At 36.0% G+C, this 26435-nt stretch overlaps 1 protein-coding gene across 49 annotated transcripts in view; it reads left to right on the top strand.

Moving 5' to 3' along the window:
* RIMS1 (regulating synaptic membrane exocytosis 1) overlaps nucleotides 1–26435 on the top strand; it is a 582755-nt gene that overhangs the window by 389189 nt on the left and 167131 nt on the right. For all 49 annotated transcript variants that reach the window (XM_043439256.1, XM_043439244.1, XM_043439243.1 and 46 more), the window contains 8 exons: nucleotides 11373–11440; nucleotides 12036–12146; nucleotides 13667–13766; nucleotides 17621–17744; nucleotides 21406–21452; nucleotides 23648–23760; nucleotides 25232–25362; nucleotides 26214–26385. In XM_043439256.1, the coding sequence (XP_043295191.1) occupies nucleotides 11373–11440; nucleotides 12036–12146; nucleotides 13667–13766; nucleotides 17621–17744; nucleotides 21406–21452; nucleotides 23648–23760; nucleotides 25232–25362; nucleotides 26214–26385 (866 nt within the window). The remainder of the gene's footprint in view (nucleotides 1–11372; nucleotides 11441–12035; nucleotides 12147–13666; nucleotides 13767–17620; nucleotides 17745–21405; nucleotides 21453–23647; nucleotides 23761–25231; nucleotides 25363–26213; nucleotides 26386–26435) is intronic.

Below are 26435 nucleotides of genomic sequence, written 5' to 3'. Positions count from 1 at the left end.
GAATTCTCCAAATTTGCTAACATATTCATTGCAGCACTTTAATAGCATCATCTTTTAGGATTTCAAATAACTCAACTAGAATTCCATTACCTCCACTAGTTTTGTTTGTAGTGATGCTTCCTAAGGCCCACTTGACTTTCCATGATGTCTGGCTCTAGTTGAGTGATCACTCCGTTGTGGTTATCTGGGTCATGAAGATCTTTTTTGTATAGTTCTTCTGTGTATTCTTGCCACCTCTTAATATTTTCTGCTTCTGTTAGGTCCATACCATTTCTATCCTTTAGTGTGCCCTTCTTTGCATGAAATGTTCCCTTGGTATCTGTAGTTTTCTTGAAGAGATCTCTAGTCTTTCCCATTCTGTTGTTTTCCTCTATTTCTTTCCATTGATCACTGAGGAAGGATTTCTTATCTCTTATTGCTATTCTTTGGAACTGTGCATTCAAATGGGTATAGCTTTCCTTTTCTCCTTTGCCTTTAGCTTCTCTTCTTTTCTCAGCTATTTGTAACACCTCCTTAGACAACCATTTTGCCTTTTGCATTTCTTTTTCATGGGGATGGTCTTGATCACTGCCTCCTGTACAATGTCAGGAACCTCCGTCCATTGTTCTTCAGGCACTGCATCTATCAGATCTAATCCCTTGAATTTATTTGTCACTTCCACTGTATAATCTAAAGGGATTTGAATTAGATCAGACCTAAATCATCATAATCACCTCCGCCATAGCTTGGTCTCAGGGCAAACAACAGGGAGGGAGCAGAGCACCCCCCACCAACAGAAAGTTGGATTAAAGATTTACTGATCACATCCCCACCCATCAGAAGACCCAGTTTCCCTCAAAGTCAGTCTCTCCCATCAGGAAGCTTCCATAAGCATTTTATCCTTATTCATAAGAGGGTGGACAGAATGAAAATCACAGGCACAGAAAACTAACCAATCTGATCACATGGGCCACAGCCTTGTCTAACTCAGTGAAACCATGAGCCGTGCTGTGTAGGGCCACTGAATACAAATGGGTCATGGTGGAGAGTTCTGACAAAATGTGGTCCACTGGAGAAGGGAATGGCAAACCATTTTAGTATTCTTGCTTTGACCATGAACAGTATGAAAAAGCAAAAGATATTACACTGAAAGATAAACTCACCAGGTTGGGAAGTGCACAACATGCTATTGGAGAAGACGGAGAAATAGCTCTAGAAAGAATGAAGAGACACATTCTTCAAAAAGCAAAAGCAATGCTCAGCTGGTGATGGGACTGATGATGAAAGTAAAGTCTGATGCTATAAAGAACAACATTGCATAGGAATCTGGAATATTAGATCCATGCATCAAGGCGAATTAGAAGTCATCAAACAGGAGATGGCAATAGTGAACATCAACATTTTAGGAATCAGTGAACTAAAATAGATGGGAATGGGTGAATTTAATTCAGATGACCATTATATCTACTACTGTGGGCAAGAATCCCTTAGAAGAAATGGAGTAACCCTCATAGTCAATAGAAAAGCCCGAAATGCAGTACTTGGCTGCAATCTCAAAAACGACAGAATGATCTCTGTTCATTTCCAAGCCAAGCCATTGAATATCACAGCAATCCAAGTCTATGCCCCAACCAGTAATGCTGAAGAAGCTGAAGTTGAATGATTCTATGTAGACCTACAAGACCTTCTAGAACTAGCACTTAAAAAAGATGTCCTTTCATTATAGGGGACTGGAATGCAAAAGTAGTAAGTCAGGAGATTCTGGAACAACAGGCAAGTTTGACCTTGGAGAACAAAATGAAGCAGGACAAAGGCTAACAAAGTTTTGCCAAGAGAACACACTGGTCATAGCAAGCACCCTCTTCCAACAACACAAAAGACGGCTCTACACATGGACATCGTCAGATGGTCAATACTGAAATCAGATTGATTATATTTTTTGCAAAGGTTGAGAAGCTCTATACAGTCATCAAAAACAACACCAGGAGCTGACTTTGGCTCAGATCATGATCTCAATGTTGCAAAATTCAGACTTAAATTGAAGAAAGTAAGGAAAACCACTAAACCATTCAGGTATGACCTAAGTCAAATCCCTTATGATTATACAGTCAAAGTGGCAAATTGATTCAAGGGATTAGATCTGATATACAGAGTGCCTGAAGAACTATGGACAGAGGTTCATGACTTTGTACAGGAGGCGATGATTAAGACAATCGCCAAGAAAAAGACATGCAGAAAGGCAAAATGGTTTTCTGAGGAGGCCTTACAAATAGCTGAGAAAAGAAGAGAAGCTAAAGGCAAAGGAGAAAAGGAAAGACGTGAATGCAGAGTGCCAAAGAATAGCTAGGAGAGATAAGAAAGCCTTCCTCAGTGATCAATGCAGAGAAATAGAGGAAAACAATAGAATCCAAAAGACTAGAGATCCCTTCAAGAAAACTAGAAATACCAAGGGAACATTTCATGTAAACATGGGCAAAATAAAGGACATAAATGGTATGAACCTAACAGAAGCAGAAAATATTAAGAGGTGACAAGAATACACAGAAGAACTATACAAAAAAGACTTTCATGATCCAGATAACCACAATGGTGTGATCTCTCACCTAGAACCAGATATCTTGGAATGCAAAGTCAAGTGGGCCTTAGGAAGCATCACTATGGACAAAGCTAGTGAAGGTGATGGAATTCCACTTGAGCTATGTCAAATCCTAAAGATGCCTCTATGAAAGTGATTCACTGAATATGCCAGAAAATTTGGAAAACTCAGCAGTGACCACAAGACTGGAAATGATCACTTTTCATTCCAGTCCCAAAGAAGGACAATGTCGAAGAATTTTCAAACTACTGCACATTTACGTTCACCTCACACACTAGCAAAGTAATGCTCAAAATTCTCCAAGCCAGGCTTCATAAGTTTGTGAACCGAGAACTTCCAGATGTTCAAGATGGATTTAGAAAAGGCAGAGAAACCAGAGATCAAATTGCCAACATCCAATGGATCATAGAAAAGGCAAGAGAGTTCCAGAAGAACATCTACTTCTGCTTTATTGATTTCACCAAAGCCTTTGACTGTGTCCAGCTCAGTTCAGTCACTCAGTTGTGTCTCACTCTTTGCGATTCCATGGACCACACCATGCCAGGCCTCCCTGTCCATCACCAACTCTTGGAGCTTACTCAAACTCATGTCCATTGAGTCAGTGATGCCACCCAGACACCTCATCCTCTGTCATCCCCTTCTCCTCCTGCCTTCAGTCTTTCCCAGCATCAGGGTCTTTTTCAGTAAGTCAGTTTGTTGCATCAGTGGCCAAAATATTGGAGTTTCAGCTTCAGCATCAGTCCTTACAATGAATAAATAGGAATGATTTCCCTTAGGAATGACTGGTTGGATCTCCTTGCAGTCTGAAGAATCTCAAGAATCTTTTCCAGCACCATAGTTTGAAAGTGTTAGTTCTTCAGGACTCAGCTTTCTTTATAGTCCAAGTCTTACATCTGTACCTGACTACTGGAAAAACCATAGCTTTGACTAGATGGACCTTTGTTTGCCAATGTCTCTGCTTTTTAATGTGCTGTCTATGTTAGTCATAGCTTTTCTTCCAGTGAGCAAGCGTCTTAATTTTATGGCTGCAGTCACCATCTGCAGTGATTTTGGAGACCAAAAAAATAAAGTCTGATGCTGTTTCCATTGTTTCCCCGTCTATTTGTTGTGAAGTGATGGGATTGGATGCCATGATCTTAGTTTTCTGAATGACTGTGTAGATCAAAACAAACTGTTGAAAATTCTTCAAGAGCTGGGAATACCAGACCACCTTACCTCCCTCCTGATAAATCTGTATTCAGTTCGAGAAGGAACAGTTAGAACTGGACATGGAACAATGAACTGGTTCCAAATTGGAAAAGGAGTACGACAAGGCAGTATATTGTCACCCTGCTTTTTTAACCTATATGCAGAGTACATCATGCTAAATGCTGGGTTGGTTGAAGCAGAAGCTGGAATCAAGATTAGGAGAAATATCAATAACCTCAGATACTTAGATTATCCCTTTATGTCAGAAAGTGAAGAGGAACTAAAGAGTCTCTTGAAGGTTAAAGAGGAGAGTGAAAAAGCTGGCTTATAACTCAGCATTCCAAAAACTAAGATCATGGCATCTAGACCAATCACTTCATGGTAAATAGATGAGAAAACAATGGAAACAGCATCAAACTTTATTTTCTTGGACTCCAAAATCACTGCAGATGGTGACTGCAGCCATGAAATTAAAAGACTCTTGCTTCTTGGAATAAAAGCTATGACCAACATATACAGCATATTAAAAAGCAGAGACATTACTTTGCCACAAGGGTCTGTCTAGTCAAAGCTATGGTTTTTCCAGTAGTCATGTATGGATGTGAGAGTTGGACTATAAAAAAAGTTGAGCACCGAAGAATTGATGCTTTTGAACTATGGTGTTGGAGAAAACTCTTGAGAGTCCCTGGACTTCAAGGAGATCCAACCAGTCCATCCCAAAGGAAATCAGTCCTGGAAATTCACTGGAAGGGCTGATGTTAAAGCTGAAACTCCAATACTTTGGCCACCTGATGCAAAGAGTTGACTCACTGGAAAAGACCCTGATGCTGGGAAAGATTTAGGCAGGAGGAGAAGGGGATGCCAGAGGATGAGATGGTTGGATGGCATCACCGACTTGGTTGAACTGAGTTTGAGCAAGCTCTGGATGATGGTGAAGGACAGGGAGGCCTGCTGTCAATGGACAGGGGTTGCAAAGGGTTGGACGCGACTGAGGAAGTGAACTGAACTGACTGAATGTAATTCTGGAGACTGAGAGTTTCTGTGTGTGTGTCTTGTGCCAGCACCAGACAATGGAATTTCAGTTTTGTTGGTCCTTTAATGGACCTGAACCTGGTGGTCCGGAGAGTAAGAGAGAGAAAGAGGCTGATATCCCCTGGTTTACGGGAAAGCCAATAGAGCCCTGTGCTTAGGGCTCGCGATGCTGCACGGAGGCACCAGGCGCCCTCTCGAGTGGGTGAAGGCACAGTGCGCCTTCTCGAGAGGGTCTTAGAAGCCTGGGCAAGAAAGGGAGCTCAGCGGGCCTCCGCGCTCCAAGGAATTAGCCAGAAATAGAGAGGGAGAGAGAGAGAAAGACAGAAAGAAGGAATAGAAAGAGAGAAAGAAAGACACAGGGACCAAAGCTCTGATGGAGCAAAGGTGTTTTAATCAACATGGTGTGTGCATATGTACTGTCTTACAAGGTGGTTATTCTCAGCAAAGATAAAGATGAAAATTCCAGACTTACAAAACATAAGACGGTCCCTTATCAAAGACAGAGTTGCAAACAATCACCTTTTGCCGTATGGCTCATAAAAGGAAGAGGGTACTTATCACCGTAATGAGAAATGCCTGGATTCCTCAGCCTCGGGAAAGGCGTGCCTCTCCTCTTAATTCCTGAATATTCAGGAATTAATAAGGGCCAGAGGGTTCCTGACAGATCCAAAACAGCACACAGGAAGCCTCTTGTTAAATGCTTGCTGACACAGTTACTTAGAATTACTGAAGAGATTTCTGCTAAAGACCAATAGTTTAGAGATGCCTCCAGCCCTGCCTCAGGCCTTGCATTCAAGGGACATAAATTTGCTACTTAATTACACAATATTTGCCATCAGATTGTGCAGTAGACATGGTGGGATTTGAATGAAGTCACCAGATGCGTTTATGGGCTGATACTTTTACTCTACTAGGAGCTTAGACTATCAGGATTCCAGTCATGAATGACAGTTTGCTGATTTTTCATCTGTGCAGAAATTCTCTATTATTTCACAGATTATTTGGTTAATCACTAAAGTTAATAAGGACATGTTCCAATTTTATTTTAATACCTAGATGCTAAGTCCTTTTAAGTAATATTTGTTTCTTCTCCTGGATTGTTAAATTAACTGAGGTGAGGTTAGGCTTTCTGGCACTCTGTTGTAAAACATATTTTTATTGACTGACTGCACAGTTAGCTCCATTATTGTATATAACTTAGGGTGAGAGTGAATACACTTGCCCTTGGAAGACATAGAACCTTCTGAAATATAAGGAAACAATTTCATGCATTTTTGTTATATCAATCAGAAGTTAAGTTTTTTTCCTCCATTCTTAGACATCACAGTTTATTTCCTGTTTATGAAAAGAATGTCCTTGTAATGTATTAAAATGAGTAAAATGGATACTGCCTTTATTATAACTATAGCAATTTAGCAATGTTTATTAACTTACATGCTGATCATGGTTCATAGGATTAAAAATACCTTGCTTTGTCTCAAAATATAATTCTTATAACTGAGTTGGCTTTTATGTATACACTGTGTATAGACATGTAATAAATGTGTTTTTAGCCCATAATTTAATTTGTCTAGTGCTGTGCTATAATGAAGTACATTAGGATTCTTCTGTTAATAGTTTCATTGAGTCTCCATACATACCCTGCCATAGAGTGTAAACAAAAAAGAGGAAAAATTTAAAGAAGTATACGAAACCTCTGGGAAGAATTGTTCTTCTGATTTTGGCCCATGATTTTTATAATTGTTTTGAATGGTACAATCTGTTCTAGGTAGGAAGAACAATCCATTTATTTTGAGAGGACAAGTAGCAAAATTATGGATATGTATTGTTCAGACTTAATGTGAGTCTATCTTGTAATTGATTTAGTCCCATCTTTTATTATCATCCATCATGATGATGTTAAAAAATACACTATCTATGTCTTGTGATGGAGAAGTCCACATTTGCTATTGCTTCAGGGGTTTGATATTGATACTCTTTCCTTTACTACTTGAACATTAGTCAGACCTTCAACTCGGCCAAGTATGTTTGTTATATGAGTTTTTAAATAGATATTTAATGTGTGAAGTAATTTATGGTTTTCTCCTTACAGTTTTAGTATATTCATATACATGCAATCATGCATATGTATTATTTAGAAAGTGTTTTTGTTCATTGCCTTTGGTTGGTCTTATTGAAATCTCTTGTGCTTTGACATTAGCTATCACAAGATGCAAACATTTAAATCATAGAAATGTATGTTTATGCACTGTTAGATACTCTTGCCATAATAAGCTAGGTTTAGGAAAAGCAAGATCTCTTTTCAGAAAGCTCATATGTCACTCTGCTGTGCTGTGCTTAGTCGCTCAGTCATGTCCAACTCTGTGTGGCCCCATGGACTGTAGCCTGCCAGGCTCCTCTGTCCACGGGGATTCTCCAGGCAAGAATATTGGAGTCGGTCGTCATGCCCTCTTCCAGGGGATCTTCCCAATGCAGGGCTTGAGCCCAGGTCTCCCACACTGCTGGCAGATGCTCAGTTCATGTTCCAACTCTTTGCAAGTCCATGCACTGCAGCACGCCAGGCTTCCCTGTCCATCACCAATTCCCGGAGCTTGCTCAAACTCATGTCCATCAAGTCGGTGATGCCAACCCACCATCTCATCCTCTGTCATCCCCTTCTCCTGCCTTCAATCTTTCCCAGCATCAGGGTCTTTTCTAATGAGTCAATTCTTCGCATCAGGTGGCCAAAGTATTGGAGCTTCAGCTTCAGCATCAGCATAAGTCCTTCCAATGAATATTCAGGACCAATATCTTTTAGGATTGACTGGTTTGATCTCCTTGCAGTCACTAGCTGACTTTTTTTGTGTGCACTGAAAGCTTTGGGCTTACTTATGAAGTTTAATTAACCTGCTTTTTCAACAAGGGACAGGATAAAACTCTGTCTTTAATGTTTTCACAAAAATTAATCAAATTATAACACTTCATTGAACATGGATGTTTATGAACTTCAGCCATTTCTGTAGACTGAAGCATCTATTTCCTGGATCTAAATTAATGATAACACTAAATTTACTCCTTTACAGTTACATTGAACATTAAAAGCAGGACGCTTTTGTGTCAATTCCATAAGCTAATGCCATGAATTTATAATTTTATAATTATACCATTGTCTGTCAATATCTTTAATCACCTATTAGGAAATTTAATTAAGAAAAATGTTTTATATTAATGAAATTCTAGTCTGAATATTTTAGGAGGGAGTTTTGTTGAGTGTCACTTCTATTAATAATAGAAAAATGTCTTATAAAGACAAATTAGAGTACTTAAAAGTCAATGATACATTTACAGCTTCATAATGCATGGAAAGATGAAGCACATATAGTTTAAAACTGCATATTTAGATTTTAGAATGTATTTTTGTACATGTTTAAGCAAACGGTGGTATTTTAATGTGTGATGATGAAATTCATGCTAAGAAAGCTGTTAAAACTTTCAGAATGTGAGGGAAGTATATTCGTTTACTAAAATATATGCAACTATTAGTGTATACTGCAGTACTTAATGTGTTTTTTAGATTTATGTTTATTAGTCATTTTTAAGCACTTGCCAGAATTGAAAAGCAGAGTTTCCAAAGCTGCAAAATCTATTCCATCCAAATGAGCATTAATGTGCTGGCCACACACCTGAATGGCCATGGAAAAACATATATACACACATATGTACATACATGCATGTGTTCCAGTTCAGTTCAGTTTAGTCACTCAGTCAGGTCCGATTCTTTGTGACCCCATGGACCACAGTATGTCAGGCTTCCCTGTCCATCGCCAACTCCCAGAGCTTACTCAAATTCATGTCCATCCAGTCGGTGATGCCGTGCAACCATCTCATCCTCTGTCGTCCCCTTTCCCTCCCACCTTCAATCTTTCCCAGCACCAGGGTCTTTTCAAATGAGTCAGTTCTTCGCATCAGGTGACCAAAATATTGGAGTTTCAGCTTCAGCATCAGTCCTTACAATGAATATTCAGGACTGATTTCCTTTAGGATGGACTGGTTGGGTCTCTTTGCAGTCCAAGGGACTCTCAAGAGTCTTCTCCAATACCACATGATAATTCAAAAGCATCCATTCTTCCGTGCTCAGCTTTCTTCACAGTCCAACTCTCACATCCATACATGACCACTGGAAAAACCATAGCTTTGACTAGATGGACCTTTGTCGGCAAAGTAATGTCTCTGCTTCTTAATATGCTGTTTAGGTCGGACATAACTTTTCTTCCAAGGAGCAAGTGTCTTTTAATCTCATGGCTGCAGTCACCATCTGCAGTGATTTTGGAGCCCCCAAAATTAAAGACTCTCACTGTTTCCATTGTTTCCCCATGTATTTGCCATGAAGTGATAGGCCAGATGCCATGATCTTGGTTTTCTGAATGTTGAGTTTTAAGCCAACTTTTCCCCTCTCCTCTTTCAACTTTCATCAAGAGGCTCCTTAGTTCTTCTTCACTTTCTGCCATAAAAGGGTGGTGTCATCTGCGTATCTGAGGTTAAGCCAATTAAATTAGACTCTTTATTCATGATCATTTCCCTACACAGTTTATACCTGATATAAAACCATTATCTGAAAGCAGTCTTTTCATAATAAAGTGTACTCACTGTCATTACTGACTTATACCAGAAACATTAGCTTTTGACTCTTTGCATATAAGGAGTCCTTTTTGCACAACGGACATTCACCAGATAGAAATATGCAGATTTGCTCAGGAAAAGGTGAGTGAAACAGTGTTTAAGTCCATACAAGGATTTGGAGGACGAGCCAGAGAAGGGCCCAAGGATTCTAGTTTCTAAGATCTACATTGATTCCTGAAGGATGCAATGAACTGTTTCCCTGAAGCCTTTAAAATAGGGAGGATTTTTGTCGTTTCTTTATCCTTAAAGACTTCTCAACGTAGCTCCCAACTTAATGACTAATTATTTTTTCTTTAAGCCCCAAGCATATCTCAGTAAGCCTATTAATTTGTCACAGGATTTCAGAGTGAATCAGCATTTGAGAAGTCATCAGCCTTATTACTTGGTATGTGAAATTTTGGGGAGAAAGCTTTATGAATTGAAATAATCTTTTGAATATTTAAAGTTACTGCTTAGTAATCATTTTGATTTTATTTTTATTGTAGATAGTTTTTCTTTCAAGAGGAATGGTATCATAATATTAAAGACAAAACAGCTTTAGTGAAATATATTTAAACTTTAATATATGAAGTTTCACAAACAGTAAAAATAAAGGAGAAAAAAAACCTTTCTTCTACAGCTTTCCTTATTCACTTAAGACCATCCAGAAGAGTATTCAAGATCTATAGTCACAAATTCATGTACAGATTTTAAAGTTTGTGATTTTGAGAGGGATATGGACTGCATGTGGAGTAAATTTTAACAGAATATGGCTTCATAGAATATATTGCTAGTTATCTACATGCCGTATTTGAAAAACATTAAGTGTTTTTTATAGTATGTATAACACTCTCCCACTTTCCTAAGACATTATGCAAAAGGAAAAGAGAGGCAGCTACTAAAAAACTGAAATGCATGCAACTTTTGTGCCTACACATTTTAAACTTTTTTTTTCTGTTTCTGTCATATTTCTTTTATCATGCTTATTATGTTTGTCGTGTCTGTCATCTACATAAAATTCTTTATTTATGACCTTCACAGGCTGCATCCAAACATTTTCTTAACAGTGAGCTAGACATCTCACTGTTAACTAGCATGCTTTACTCACTCTCTTAGTATTTTTCTCTTCCAACATCCATGGGGAGAAAATTTTTCATTGATTTAATCTGATGTTTAAAATGTTAAAGGTCATTAATTCTCACATGGTTACCCACTTTGGACTTTCTTCCTATGCAGACACTTACAGCCCTGCTGCTTGCATTGATTTTTCTTCTTCTTCTTCTTTTTTTTCCTCAAATGCTTTCTTTCACATTATATTTTTGAGCCAAAAAATCCAAAGTAAATGTTCATAAATTCGTGTTAAAAAAGTTAGAATTTTTGAAGTCTTTTTTATGATTTAGTAAAAGTGAATACTCTGTCAGTTGTATTTACTCTTTTGCTAAAAGGTTTTTTGGATCTTTAACTTTCACATCACTTTTTCAGAAATGTCCTAAAACTGTGTGTCCAGTTTTAGAGACTAGAGAATAATTTTGAAAAACATGATGTAGTTCAGAAGAGTTGAAGAAGGGGCACTAAATTTTAATACTCATCTCAGTGCAGTGAATATAATTTTAGCCAGTATCACTCATGACAGGCTGTGTCTTGGCTTGGGTAGTCCTTTGGGGGGCAGTGCGTGGGGTAACCTAGTTCTTTCTGTACTTTTTATGTGTTTCTAGGCTGAGAGGAAAGATAACCCTCCCCTAGGATGATATGCATTTGTGACACACACTCATTCAGGGCTTCAGATCACGGCCTTTGCAGTGTAGATGTGTACCATCTGAGGTGCACACACCGAGATTATGGAACTTATTAACCCTTCATAGGTTGAGGAAGTTGCACATAAGGTATTCCTTCTCCACTTCAAAGCAATTGCATTTTTCCTTCTCTCCCTACTGTGCAGGTGACTTGGATTATTACTGGCTGGATCCCGCCACGTGGCATAGCCGGGAAACATCGCCTATTAGCTCGGTGAGCATCCGGGGAGGGAGATTTGGGAGCTCGGGGAAGATGTGGGCAATTCATCATCCTTTGCTGATATGTGATAGACAGTAACTTTATTCTGCTCCATTGTATATCTTACGAAAGAAAATACTGATTTCATTTAAGACAGTACAGTTTTGAAGAAAAATAAGTTAGCACTGAATAATACTTTAAACAAATTTTAAAGTAGTAAAAGCTAGTGTTGAGTAATGACTATATGTAAATGAGATATTATTTGCTTAGTGATATCAACATTACTGACACCTCAGAATACAGAATCGACTTAGTGATGGCAGCAGATATATTTCGCAGTTTCATTTCATTTCACTTCAGAGCTGTATTTTGGAGAGGTACTTCGTTTCTGACTTTTTAGAATGATGTAGTATAGTAAATGCCTATTTTGAAAAAAATTACAACTGTAAATGAAAATTGTTATAAGCCAAGGATAGAGCCCACTAGAATAAGGAGTCCCCTCCGAGTGTCCTTAACTGAGGAAATCGCATCACACAACAACTAGTAATTATGTGTGTATAGGAAAGAAAATAGCTGGTTTATCACCTTAGCTTTGTTCATGTCTTAATAGCATCCTGTAACGTGGCAGCCTTCTAAAGAAGGGGATCGATTAATTGGACGTGTTATTCTTAATAAGAGAACAACCATGCCCAAAGAATCAGGTGCATTACTGGGTCTGAAAGTAAGTACTCTGGTTTATAATGTTTCATAAATGATGAGTTAAAGTGTGACTGCATTCAACAAAGTTTCTGACAGTGATCATCTTCTTCTCTTTGGAAAAAATTTCTTCTAGTAAATATATCTTGTTGATATATTGATGGCTTATGGTATATTTAGTACCTTTATCTGGGCAGTATTTTAAAATCATTTTGTTAAAATAGCATACAGATATGTTAGGAAACTGTAATAAAATGTAGAAAAATAAAATAATTTTCCTCTGAATATAAAGTTCAAAGACTGCTTTTACATTAAAATGGTTTTAATAGAAAGTAGTAACATTAGATAATACGAACCTCATAATTTTATTATATTTTGACAAGCAACCTCAAAGATCACTGAAGAGATTGTTTCCTAAGTGCAATAGAATTTATACTCAAAGAGTAAAATGTACCTTTAAAACTATTAACTGACTTCTAACAGATTAAAAAAACTAAAAAATTATAAATATTTTGATTTTGGCAAGAAAAAATATATATACGTTTTGTTTTATTGTGTGTAACATGTATCTAAATGTTGTCACATGGTTTTATTTGCTTTCATAAACATTCACAAATGTTGCTTTAAAATTATTATTTGCCAAGAGATTGCATTGTATAGTTGGGTAATAGTTTGATCTCTTTAAAACAATTGCCTACGAATCCAACAAAAAAGTTTTTTCAGCTAATGTCACTTTATTGATTATTACCATTAATTTCTCTTGCTGTGAACTAATTCTCATCACCTCCGCTATTGGGCACATCCTTGTTGATCAACTTCAACTTTTGACAATACCCCTTCCATTTTTAATCATATGTATCGAGCCCCTGCATTAGGAGAAATTAAACTGAGAACCTTTCAGATATGTTTAATTTTAGTTATTGAGGAACATTCAGGTGAGCATGTTAATTATTCAGCCTTGGAGACTCAGATTGGATCCTCTATGTATATCAGATGAGGAGGTCATTCAGGTGTTCAGGAGATGTGATAAATTAGGCTGTTAGTCTGCACCATGGTGAACTGCTTCCCCAAAGTGATCTGTTCTTGGTTTTAATCCCCAGTCTTTGTCTTAGACTAGAGATATATGAAGAAGATCAAGTTTCCATGTCACAATGGAGCATGGTCTGATTATAGAGATTCAAGTGAGTTTAGATAAAGAAAAATGAACTCCAGTTTTAGTAAAGTGTCAAACACCTGTTGTCTGATGGTGAAAGGGAACATCTTGTATTCTCAGGGGCACATTGTCCTAGACACCCTTCAATGTGAGGTTGGTATGATGAACCAGTATATAAACTTCCTTAGGACACATTATCTCACATGCAATGAGATAAGTTTTCTTGTTGCTACTATGCTGCAGCCTCCTTTAACCAAAAACAGATTTCACTTCATTTTTGTTCCTACGTTCAATTCTAAACATATCACAAAATATATAGGAATAATTCCCCAAACTAAGAGACGTATGTTTCAGTGTGAGTCTTGGGAACTTACAAATGTATAATTATCCAGGTTGTTGGAGGAAAAATGACTGACTTAGGACGCCTCGGTGCCTTCATCACCAAAGTAAAGAAGGGTAGCCTTGCAGATGTGGTTGGACACTTGAGAGCAGGTAAAGTTCCTCTTTTAATATCTAAGTCATATGTCCTCTATGCATGAGTTGGTGGTTTTCAATTTTGGGTAAGTTATATATGCCCATTAAGTGGATAACCAATATTAGTGTAGGCATACAGATATTTTTCCTGATATGAATATTTAATTGATTGTCATAATAGAGAACTCTACATGAATCACAGTTTGGAGAGAATGAGTCAAATCTTTGCTTTATGTAAAAATAAATAGATGAAAAATGCCAAAGGATTACTAACTTTTGTATATGGCTGCATAATGTTGCTACAAAAGTCTGAAACAGTTAAGCTTGTGAAAAAAATAAAGTCAGAGTTTAGTCCTTCATTTTATGAGTCATAGTAATTACTAAAGTTTTTCATAATGGCCCCAAAACACTTATTCATTACTGGTGTTTTTAATAAAATATAATCATAATAGCATTTCTTACACAGATTTTATATTATTTGTTAATTTAAATGTGACATATATCGTTGTATTCATTCAGATGGGCTACTTTTTGGTATTTGGAAATTTACATTGTGTTACTTTGTAACCTTAATATGATATAATAACGTCATTTATATGTTGAAATGTGCCATACTTAGTAGCAGCACATTTTAAAATTTATTTTTGATAAATCTTTTTATTTTTCATTTAGTAAAAGCCATATAAACATATTTTTTTTTCAGTTTGCTGTACTTCAGAGTTTAGTAGAAATCTTTTGGTGAGAAAATATGCTTACCCATTTGCCAGACAATCATAAAGAAAACAGACTAAGCTGACCTGTCAAAGTAAGGATTAATAACCCATAGCATGTGGAAAGAGAATATTTCTGGACTGTTTTCAGTTTTTGTACCTTAAGGTTATAATTATTGGAACCTTTAGAAAAAATATTCTATTAAGGACATTTTTGCTGTAACTGATTATGAGGGCATCAGTTCAAAATCATTCAGATTTTTATTTGCTGGGGATGTGCTTTCCAGGTATTGTATAGAGGGAAAATCCAAATGAGAGGTTTTTCTCCATCTGCTATATGCACAGCTTTGAAGATGTGTACTGTCCTCTGTTATTTCTTATCAGGGGCTATTATGATTCTATAAGAACATAGCTCAATCAGGAGTGACTATGTCATTAAACCGAGTCTGCTTGTTTAGGGACTTGAAAACTTAAAACATTATAAAAATCACTTGTTGTCTACTCAAGTGTAAGATCACTTAAGAAATCTGAATTTGCAGATCAGATTCTAAACAAGACACTTTTTTGATTTTTTTTTTTTTTAATAGACAGTTACTTAAGAAAGTCAGGTTTTCTATAGTATATATATCCCTTAGTGATTAATTTCACTTATTTAACACTCTTATGTGCCTAGAGTCTGAGAAACTTAAAACTAAAACGTTAGATACTTAAATAACTGTAAAACATATAAGCGTACTTTTCACTTGAAGCAATTGATGTGCTAAAAAATGAGCATATTCTGTTTGATGTACATGGTTATTTAGGAACTGTTGTCCTTCTGTTTACATATAAACAGCGTTGGCCTGTAAAACTAGTTTGTTTGTTTAGCATGCCATTTGTTCAGCGTCTGCAGGCTTGCCTTAATCTGCAGTAGCTTGTCCAGCTGCTGTTCCCTTCAGCCCTTGCCTACTGTTGGATGACGTAATCCCAGACACTCCCCTTGCTAAGACGCTCCATCGTCCCGCAGGCACCATCTGCTCGGCTGAAGCTCTGTAGTCCACCCTCCGCTTACAGCCCCGCCCCCTCCTTCCGCTCACCCAGCCCCAGCCGAGCCGGTCCACCTGCGGCCCCCGGCGGCTGTTTCCACCGGCAGGACCTGGCCGTGCCTGCCCTCCTCACGGTGGCTTTGCTGTTCCTGGGCTCTGCCTGTTGATGTCCTTGCCGTCCTTCAAACCTCATCTAAAGTCGCCTTACTTGTGAAGCGTTTCCCGGTACTTCCCCTGAGCAGTAACTAGCCCCCTGCTCCCTCTGCACCCTGACTCGCCTTCTGTTCCTCACGTAGATTTCTCTCATTGCATATAACATTTTATTAAAGGCATTCAGTTTTCTATTTCTCCTCCAACAAATTTAGAGACAGAAGAAAGCCTCTTTTTCATGTTTGTTTCCCCATAATCTCTCATAAATAGTTTTAAGGAGACCACCTTCTAATTTAGGAATTCTTGAGTTGTAAATAAATCAATACATATATTGTTAATTTTATATTAAAAGTTGGGCTGACAGATTTCTGTCTATAAGAGGAAGAATTTTATAATGCAGGGTTTTTTGCAAAATGTTGATTGCAGCACCTTACTGGATAGTAAAGTTGATTTAATGGGTTACATTCATTATTTTTAAAAAATGAAATAGAACAAAATAGAATAGAAAATATCAGGGTAAGTATTATTTTAGATAATATTTTTTTATACACACACATATATATTCACATGATGTAAATTTTATTTCCTTTTTTTTTTTGGTCAGTAAATTTAAAAGACTCCTAATATATTTTAAATTTGTATTACTTTTTTTTTTTTTTTTAATAGTGTGATGTGTATTCATTCCTGTTTGAAAAACTGCTAGTTACCATCTTAGGTCAAATGATCAGAAGTCATTTAACTATTTGTACTAACCATACTCTTTTATCATACCTAAACAGCATTATATGCTTTTCAAATATTTGCCTTTTTACTTCTGAGTAAGCAAACACTTGGGGGTAGGGAGAAGAATTATTTTAAAATAAGCCTAGCAAAGCAACAATCTACTTTTTTAAAGGTATAGATAAAAACTAAAAAGTTCCATATTTGTCATTAGCTTTAAATGTATAATGATGATATTGCTCCCTTTATTAGAGACATATTTCATTTGCTACTGAAGTATTACAGAAACTGATAACAGAAAAATAAGCAAACACAAACACAAAACTAAGACTCCTCAAAATATCCCGGCAGCTGGGATATTTCAGCTGAGCCTATACTGTCAATTCAAGGGTACATTGCAGAGATATTTGAGAACTAAAACTGCTCTAAATATTTATGAAAATAAGTGTTTTTTTTCCAAATGTTCTTTGGTGAAAGCTCTGGTTAACATAGCAGGTTAGTCCATGTATCTTAATACCATGTTATTTAACAACCTAATATGTATTATATTTTTATTATTTAAAAATACTTTCTAATTTTACCTTAATTACCATGATATGTATTATGTATAGAATGTGTGTGTGAACATCTGGAAGTGGGTTGACTGTCATACAACAGTTTTACATCTGCTTGCTTTGTAATTTTGCCATAGCTCCCTGCGTTACTCTCTGGGTATGAATTCAAATCCTTTCATGCATTTTTATTCTGTTGTGCATCTGGAGAAGGCAATGAAGCATGACTTATAGTTGGAAAATTCATGCTAACAAATGTTAATTGCTATTTCTACCAAAAGTAAAGCAGGATTTATGCAGCATTTAATAATCTTTCATGTGTAGAGCCGCCTACATTTATATTATGGAGGGCATGCTGCTAATTATTATTTTTGATGTTTCCAAATGAGCTGTGCTAATTCCATCCCATAGCATGAGATGATTTTTATATTATTTCTGATATTTCTCAAAAGATAAAGGTAGTTTGTGTTGTACTGTTTCAAATGATCAGTAGTCTTCGATGGGGGAAAGAAAAAAACAAAAAAGAAAAAAAGTGTTTAGAAAGACCATTTAGCTGACATTATATGGCAATCAGTTTGCTTTCAAGAGCAGAGCCTAGACGATTAAACTATTTGTATATGTTTTGCATTTCTTTGTTAAAAAAAAAAAACAAGAAAAGATAAGAAAAATAAACAGAATATATAAGGTAAAAAAATACCCTTTTTTTTAAATTCAAGGGGATGAAGTTCTAGAATGGAATGGTAAACCCCTGCCGGGAGCTACAAATGAAGAAGTTTACAACATTATTTTAGAATCAAAATCAGAGCCTCAAGTTGAAATTATTGTTTCAAGGCCTATTGGGTAAGGCTAAAAAAACTTGCTTCTTAAGTTTAGTAAATTACATGTATTAGCAGGGTTTCTAAAAGAAGTTTATACATTCATACAGTACATGTTACAATGGATAGTTTTTCTTCAAATATGGGCATACATTTTAGATCTTTCAAATCTCAATTTTTTAAACTTGGACTGAATTTTCTTCACTTTACATTTTAGGAGCTCCACTATTTAACAATTGTAGTATCAAAAAGTATGTATTTTTCATAAGTGGGCTATAAAGTAAAAATATTTTCTTTTAATGGTAGAACTATTTATTTTTATTAATTCTAAATTATTATAGTGTTTCCTTAAAGAGAGTCACTTACAAACTCATCTTTTTGTGATATTTAAAATAGTAGTCATTTCATACGTCTACATAACTTTTTGTTATTCTACTAAGAATGGAATACTTTTTCTATATCTTTAATTATGGGTAGTTCCAAATTTTATTTAAAATCAAGCAAGCGTGAAATATTTAAGCATTTTAATTCACCATGATAATCGGAATGATATTTTTAAAACTCTAATTTTCAGCATAACTTAATAATCTAAAGTCAAAGGGATATTTTTTCTCTGTATATAGAGTTCCCATATTGGTATATTTTCCTAACAAATCCACAAGTCCAGAATATTCATTATGCCTGTCTGTAATTTTTTGGAAGGCATTATGAATTGTTTCATAATTAGCTTAATATTTGAATATATTTTTTGAAATTATTCCCTTTTTTGTATTCTCTAAAATATTATAGAACCATAAATTCAAGACTTTTTATGGAAGAGTAGTAACCTTTATTTTTTGTTGTTCTCATGAATACATATCAATGCAAAACATGCAAGAAAATATAATTATCCTAATTCTCAAAGAACTGAAACTGTATGATCATATATTCTAAAGAATAATATACATATATAAAACTCTAAAGTAAAGGCAAACTTATAATCAATTTTAAGTGGTGATTATTAAGAATAAAGTTTGAAGACATTTGCAGAAGTATTGTACATTTCCATGCAGATTTTTTAAGAATAACGACACTATATAATTTATGCTAGTTTTACATGACGTGTTCTAGTGCTGAGGTAAACATGAGGCTGGAAAAGAGGTAAGTAAATTGGATAATGAATCAGAAGTATAAAAAACAAAACTTAAAGCATTGGGCACATTGTCAAATACTTTCAAATATATAGTGGTTTTAAATAATCAGCTAAAATACCATTGATTCATGGTGATTTAAAAAATAAAAATTAACGGACAGTTAAAGTGGACTGGAATAACATTCTCATTATCTATAGTGTAAAAATAATTTTTAAAGTATTCTTTGCATAAACAGATCTAAACCATCATGGATTGTGGAACCTAAAGGATATGGGAATACTATATTTAAGGAAATGGGAATATTTAAATAAAAATTAAATCTGACATCAACTTTCGAGTTAATAGGGAATTTTTTAGAATCTTGGAAGAATAATTCTAGATATATTTAGTAATTATGTTTCATGTAGTTCTATAATTAAAGCAGAAAGCAGATATGTATTCATTGTTTAAGGGGATAGTTATAGTGATTCCAAGAATCATCCCAAATATAACTTACACACATACTGACCAGCATGGTCTAATAGACATCAGCCATCCTGAGGTACCGCCCATTTTTGCTATTCCACCTAATATAATGTTCTTTAACTTTATGATTGTAATTTTTATCCAGACTGTTTTACCACCTTATTTGTGAGCAGAACAATTTCAGAAAGCTTATATAATTGTCAAGAGGACATTTTTTTGCCTGAAAATATTACCGAAGCAATTAACAAACATTAAATACATTTTAATTCTGTCTCTTCAAAAGAATGTTTTGTAACTTCTCCATAATTCTTCTTTCACAGACACATAAAATTCAAAGCTTGTATCTAATTTTGAAGTTCCACATTTTACTGTCATAGCTGAGGCTAATTTTCAAAGAAGTTATATTATCTAAAAAAATATTTTTTCTAGATTTTTAGGAATTGATTTTCTGCCTTTGAATTAAGAAGAAGGTAGAAGAAGATATATAGTTGGTTTCTTGTGTCTTAGGTATTGAATAATTAGCCCCATTATCACATAAAATGTATATTTCAGACACATTATTAATTGTACGTGATTATATAATAAAATTTGGCTTCCCGGGTGGCACAGTAGCAAAGAACCTGTCTGCCAATGCATGAGACACAAGAGAGACAGGTTCAATCTCTGGATTGGGAAGGTCCCTGGGTTAAGAAATGACAACCCACTCCAGTATTCTCCCCTGGAAGATCCCCTGGAGGAGGAAATGGCAACCCATTCCAGTTTCTTTGCCTGGAGAATCCCATGGACAGAGTTGCCTAGTGGGCTGCAGTCAGTCCATAGGGTCGTAAAGAGTCAGACACAACTGAAGCGACTTAGCACCAGCGTTCTTGCCTGGAAAATTCCATGGACAAGGGGAGCCTGGTAGGCTACAGTCCGTGGGGTTGCAAAGAGTCATACATGACTGAGCAGCTGAGCACACATAAAATACATGAGATTAACTGTCATTTGTAAGAAGTAAAGATTGTAGGTGTTTGGAATTACTTTGCCCCAAAATGTGAAAACGAAGAGTCAGGAAAATAAATCACCAAACAGAAAACTATTTTTATTTCAATTCCCTCCAAAAGTGCAAAGAAAAATCAAAGTGAAGTTAGTTCATAAGGTAAGTGGTTAGAAATTCTTAAATAATATTCTGATAATTTTATTGGGACTAGCTAACTCCAGTCTGCTTTAATTTGTCCTGTTAATACTTGTATATTGGTAATGGTCTTATATTGATACAAAAATATCTTGGAAAAAAGAAGTTAAATAGTTTAATACAGTATAATTCCCAAACCAAGCTGGTCCAGGGTTCTAAGGCCACAGTGGATAATGGACGAGGCTGAGGTCATATTAAATATTAATTCAGAATAATTTGTGAGTGTGTCAGGAGTGGGTGTTCTCACAAGTCACTTTCTGATCATCTAGTCAATGGCCATATATTTAGCTAACTTCAGCATAGAGATATGAATCTCTGTATAGGGTTATATATGTGTATATGAATTATATATTCACATATATAATATATTTTGGCTTTTTTGTTGCTAGCTTGAACCATTTTTAATTTCCAAAGCAATCCATCTTTTTTGTTTTTTTAACTTTGCCCATGATATTCACCATATTATTTTATTCTCAGGAGATGTTTCCATTCCTTTCATTCAGTAAACTCTTTCAGATGTGTTTGTAAAGCATATTACCGATTTGTAAAATATGTGTCATTTTGATTTTCTAGAATTGAAATAAAATATTGCCTTTAACATTTTTTATTTCCAAAACCTGCTGTTTTGGTAGTAAAAATATTGTGGCAATTTTAGCCGCAATATTATTCTGATTGTTGTCATGTTAAAGTGTTTTGCTATTAAATATATAAAAACTTACTTTTACTGAAGTTTTGTGTGTGTGTGTGTGTGTGTGGTGTTTGACATTCATGCACATTAGAAATTGCCTTAATGGTAACTCTTGTCCAAATTCCACAAAAGGATTTTTGACACCACTGAGATAAAGTGTGGTTGTGATTGCCTCAGGCAGGGTGGTTTAGCTAATGGGATTTTCACCATGCCCTGTTTCTTTTAGTGACATTCCAAGGATTCCTGAGAGCTCCCATCCACCACTGGAGTCCAGTGAGTATAAAATTTAAGGTCTTTTTCAGTTATTTGATATAAATGAGTTGTCAACCATGGGAAATCCAAAGACGATCTGCTTTAAGATTTTTCTCTTTCTATTCTTTGTGTATGGGGGGATGTGAATGTACCTATCAAAAGTTCAAAAGTCTTTCTTGGCAGTAGCCTTCTGCATCTTAGCATTTAGGATGCACAGAGCAAAATTAATGAAACAGTAACAGTTCTATTTGTCTATTTGCTGTTGTTTAGTCTCTAAGTCATGTCTGACTCTTTTGCGACCCCGTGGATTATAGTCCTCCAGGCTCTTCTGTCCATGAGATGTCTCAGTTTTCTCTGTATTTCCCAGAACACCAGAGTGGATTGCCATGTCCTTCTCCAGAGGAATCTTCCAGACCCCCAGATCTAAACCATGTCTCCTGCTTAGCAGGCAGGGAAGAGGAAATGGCAACCCACTCTAATATTCTTGCCTGGGAAATCCCATGGGCAGAGGAGACTGGCAGGCTCCAGTCCATGGGGTCACAAAGAGCTGGACATGACTTAGTGACTAAACACCAGAACAATTCTATTTGCCTTACATAGACATGTGTTTTGATGCTGGATTATTCAGTTTCATTGGGAACTGACTTCATGGCGTGAGCAGTCTAGTGAAGGAAACAGTCACAGAAACAAATAATTTTAATTCAGTGTAACAGTGTGGAATATGACCATAAACGTGATGGGTGGGGTAGAGAGAGATTTCAGTACAAATAAAGGAGTCATGGGGTTGAGGCTAGAGGGTTAAGTTGTCTACATGGACATTAAAGGGACTCCGGATGGAAGATGATAACGTGGGTAATGAAGTTTTCAAGGACAGTGTGGAAGTGACTTAAATATTTACTTTGCAATGTACTGGCATTAAACTGATAATACTAGGGCTTTATCACCAAGTGTTATTATGTAACCTAGCTTATTGGAATAGAAGATACAAGGTGATTTTAGGAGAAAACAAGTGATGGTTATAAGAAGGTAGGAAATGTGTGGGTGGGATAAACAAGGAAGTGGGGATCAGGTGAGTCAGTCAAATGTATAGCATCATGTTGCACATTCCTGCTAGATATGAGCCCATGGTTGTTATTTAGTTTTCTAATGTGAAGAGAGAAATGGGACCGATTGGATAACGTACAATGTTGATGCTGTTTTTTTTTTTTAAAGTCTGTAATATTAGAAAGGTACTGTTAGAAGCAACAATGTCTGAGAACTAAGAAGAAAATTATCCTAAGAATACTTCATCAAGGAGACACAGTTAACAAAGAATTTTATAGCACTGTATCTGATATTTAAAAGTCTTGGGAAGGTGTAAAATGACACTGTGTGATTTAATTTAACCATATTGGTAATTTGCATGTATGGAAAAAAGTGTGGATGGGAAACTCTTGGGAAATGGTTCATAAGCACTGTTTTCTCAATAAAACTAAGTTTTGATGGCTGTGGGTTCAAGGTTATACTTGCTGGGGATATAGCATTCTGCAAACTCTCATCCTGCTGGTTGTGGACAGTTTATCAGTGATCCAGGAAAAGAGGACTTTGATTTGAAAGAGGGGAGAAGACCCTCACTGCGGTGTTGTGTGGGAAGCCACCATCCCTCCTCCACAGGTGAACCACTAGACAGTGTCCTTAGACAGTCAGGAGATAGATCTGTGAGATCACAACTGAAAGAGGTGGAAATCTTATCTTAAAAGACTGATGAATTCTATCTCAGCTTAGATGCAGCTCATAAATTATATGATACGTGCATTCATTTTAATTTCAGTGAGGGCAATTCATCATAGATGATCCTAAGATCATTAACATAATGGGTACCATCTTCCTTATCATTAAAGCATGAAGCCTTTAACTCTGGGTAAGGCTGTACAAGAACTTACATTGGACAATACCCTGTAGAAACTTAGAAAGTCAATGCTAAGAGAGTGAAGCAAACACATTCAGTATTTGTTTATATCACGTTAAATTCCCTTAAAATAGACAATCCAAGAAGACATGACAATAACTTTCTACGACCTCCCCACTGAAAGTGATTTCTACTCTTATGGGTGACACTGAATTATGATTGTATACCAATAACATATGCACTTAACATTTCATGAAAAATATATATTCTTCACATACGGGTTATAATTATATTATTAAAAAGTACTTAATTTTCCCCCTCATTTTAGGTTCTAGTTCCTTTGAGTCTCAGAAGATGGAAAGGCCTTCCATTTCTGTAATTTCTCCCACAAGCCCTGGAGCTCTCAAAGATGCCCCACAAGTATTACCAGGACAACTTTCTGTATGTATTTGCAGTGCATGTTGCTGACCATTAGTGTCAGATCCCTGCTCTGCTTCTGTCTTTAAAATGTGTGGCTTTTCTTAAGGCCTGTAATATAGTCAGACTCATTTCACAGCATCATTTACTTCATCAATTTTTCATTCACTTATTAGATTGTTCCTTTACTCACGTATTTATCTGAACGTATCTGTGGAGTGCCTACAATATGCCAGATGTGCTGAACATTAAGTGATAACTTAAGAAAATAAGCTATCAATTATTTTTGTGTGTGCTGTATGAAAGTTTTCTAAGGTAAGTAGTTGGTTAGACACAATAAACGCAGAAAGCCGTGTTCTGTTTACTTAACAGCCTCATTTTCCTGGATCTTGGGAAACTTAAATTTAAAATATTTTTTAACTTTCTTAAGACATTTGATGAAACTCTCCATTACTGATCTTAGTGTGAAAAAGCTAGTTTTCTTCACTCTTGTCTTATATGTGATCTGGGAAAAGCTGAGGTCAAGAAGCTGTGGCTATTACAGGATGTTTGTGTTAATAGCTAATAGAAAATCCTGCTTCACACTGTTCTATAGTTAAATTAGCTTATTTTGTTACAGTGACTATTAAATGTATTTCAATAAATAACTATTAAACAACTTATCCTGATAGTTATTATTTAACCATAAACCCAAAGCTAACTTCTAAATTAAAAAAAATAAATAAATAAAGTTAACATTGTCTCCTGCCAGTACAAATACTGCCCTGACTGGGTCAACAGTTTGCCAGTAATATTCCAGTGTGTGCTCTTTTCCTGGTTTTCTTTATTCACGCTATCATGAATCTTAGTTAATAGAATTATCGATTGGTCTTCATTTGGTTTGAAGGCATCATATATGCAGGATACCTTCCTTTTTGCTTTTCTCCTCTCATGAAAATTAACCTGTAATAGGTTAGTTGAAAATTAAATGAGGAACGCAGCAGTACCTGGTGTAAAGAGGTCTACAGTAAATGTGTTTCCTGACCTCTTCCAGGTTACTTCAGTATATTGTTTCTAGCATTGAATATTTTGTTTCAGCTCCAAGTGGCGCTGCAGAATGCCTCTAGCCATGCTGTAATCGTTACGATACTTGGAATCACCGAACAGCTGCATTCAGCATTTAAAGACAAGAATAATTATTTCAATATTCCCTTCTCCCCTTATTTTTTTTTCTGAAATTTTTACCATTATTTTTATTTCATCACACGGTATAAGAGAGTATATAGCAACGCTGGCAGGCCTGCCTGTTTTAAGTCATGTTTAAAATGCGTGAAGAGGAAAGTCAAGTTCTAAAGTGGTTATGCTTTCACGTCGGTATTCTTTGCTGAAAAATATCTATGATTCAGTTGTATTTTGCAACTTGAAATGTCCTTCAAAAATAATTTTAGTACTTTTTGTGAAAATTTAATACCTCGTGATTTTTATAAATGCTAATTTCTCTGCCCCTTGTGCTTAGGTGAAGCTGTGGTATGACAAGGTGGGCCACCAACTGATTGTCAATGTTCTGCAAGCTACAGACCTACCCCCTAGAGTAGATGGGCGTCCCAGGAATCCCTATGTAAAAATGTATTTTCTTCCAGATAGAAGGTATGAAGTAAAATTTTTTTAAATATGCAAACATCTTTATAGAAAAAGTAGAATTTCTTCTCCTGGGATATAGTTTCATTTAGTTTTTAAAGTTTTATTGAGGTGTAATTGATATACCAAAATTTCCACATACTTAATTATATATATATTTTGATGAGTTTGCACATATGTGTACACCTTGATATAATTTTAAAATATAATAGGTACTTCTCTGTGGGGGAATAAGCTATATATTGTCCCTAAAAAATTCCCACAAGCCTTATATTTCTTTAAAATAACTTGCCAATTTAAAATTTTTTCATTACCTTGTTTCTACATCTATTAGTCTTTGACAGCTACATCATTTAGCATGTACCCTTATGTGTGCATGTCTGTAATAGTAACAACTGCTTATATCATAGTTAAAACTAGAATTTTATTAAACTCAACTGTCTTTTCAGACTGTTATATAAAAGGTATAAATTACAGACGGTAAAAATATTCCAAGATCAGTATTGCATGTAGTTACAGTAGGTGGCAGCATATACTTATGTTTGCTTTTTCTTTTTTTTTTTTCCATTTATTTTTATTAGTTGGAGGCTAATTACTTTACAGTATTGTAGTGGTTTTTGCCATACATTGACGTGAATCAGCCATGGATTTACATGTGTTCCCCATCCCGATCCCCCCTCCCGCCTCCCTCTCCATCCCATCCCTCTGGGTCATCCCAGTGCACCAGCCCCGAGCACTTGTCTCATGCATCCAACCTGGGCTGGTGGTCTGTTTCACCCTCGATAGTATACTTGTTTCAATGCTGTTCTCTCAGAACATCCCGTTTGCTTTTTCATTGACAAAGCATATTTACTTTTCAGTGATAAAAGTAAAAGGAGAACCAAAACGGTAAAGAAAGTCCTAGAACCAAAGTGGAATCAGACTTTTGTCTATTCGCACGTGCATCGTAGAGATTTTAGAGAACGGATGTTGGAAATAACCGTGTGGGACCAGCCCAGGGTGCAGGAGGAGGAGAGTGAGTTCCTTGGAGAGGTGAGTATGTGGTCAAGACCCGAGTGAGATGCTTCGTGCAGCTTCTGCAG

This window comes from Cervus canadensis, chromosome 20 (genome assembly GCF_019320065.1).
Source record: "Cervus canadensis isolate Bull #8, Minnesota chromosome 20, ASM1932006v1, whole genome shotgun sequence".
In the NCBI taxonomy this organism is placed as follows: Eukaryota; Metazoa; Chordata; class Mammalia; order Artiodactyla; family Cervidae; genus Cervus; species Cervus canadensis.
Note: the sequence above shows the minus strand (reverse complement) of the source record. Positions and strands in the feature narration are given on the sequence as shown.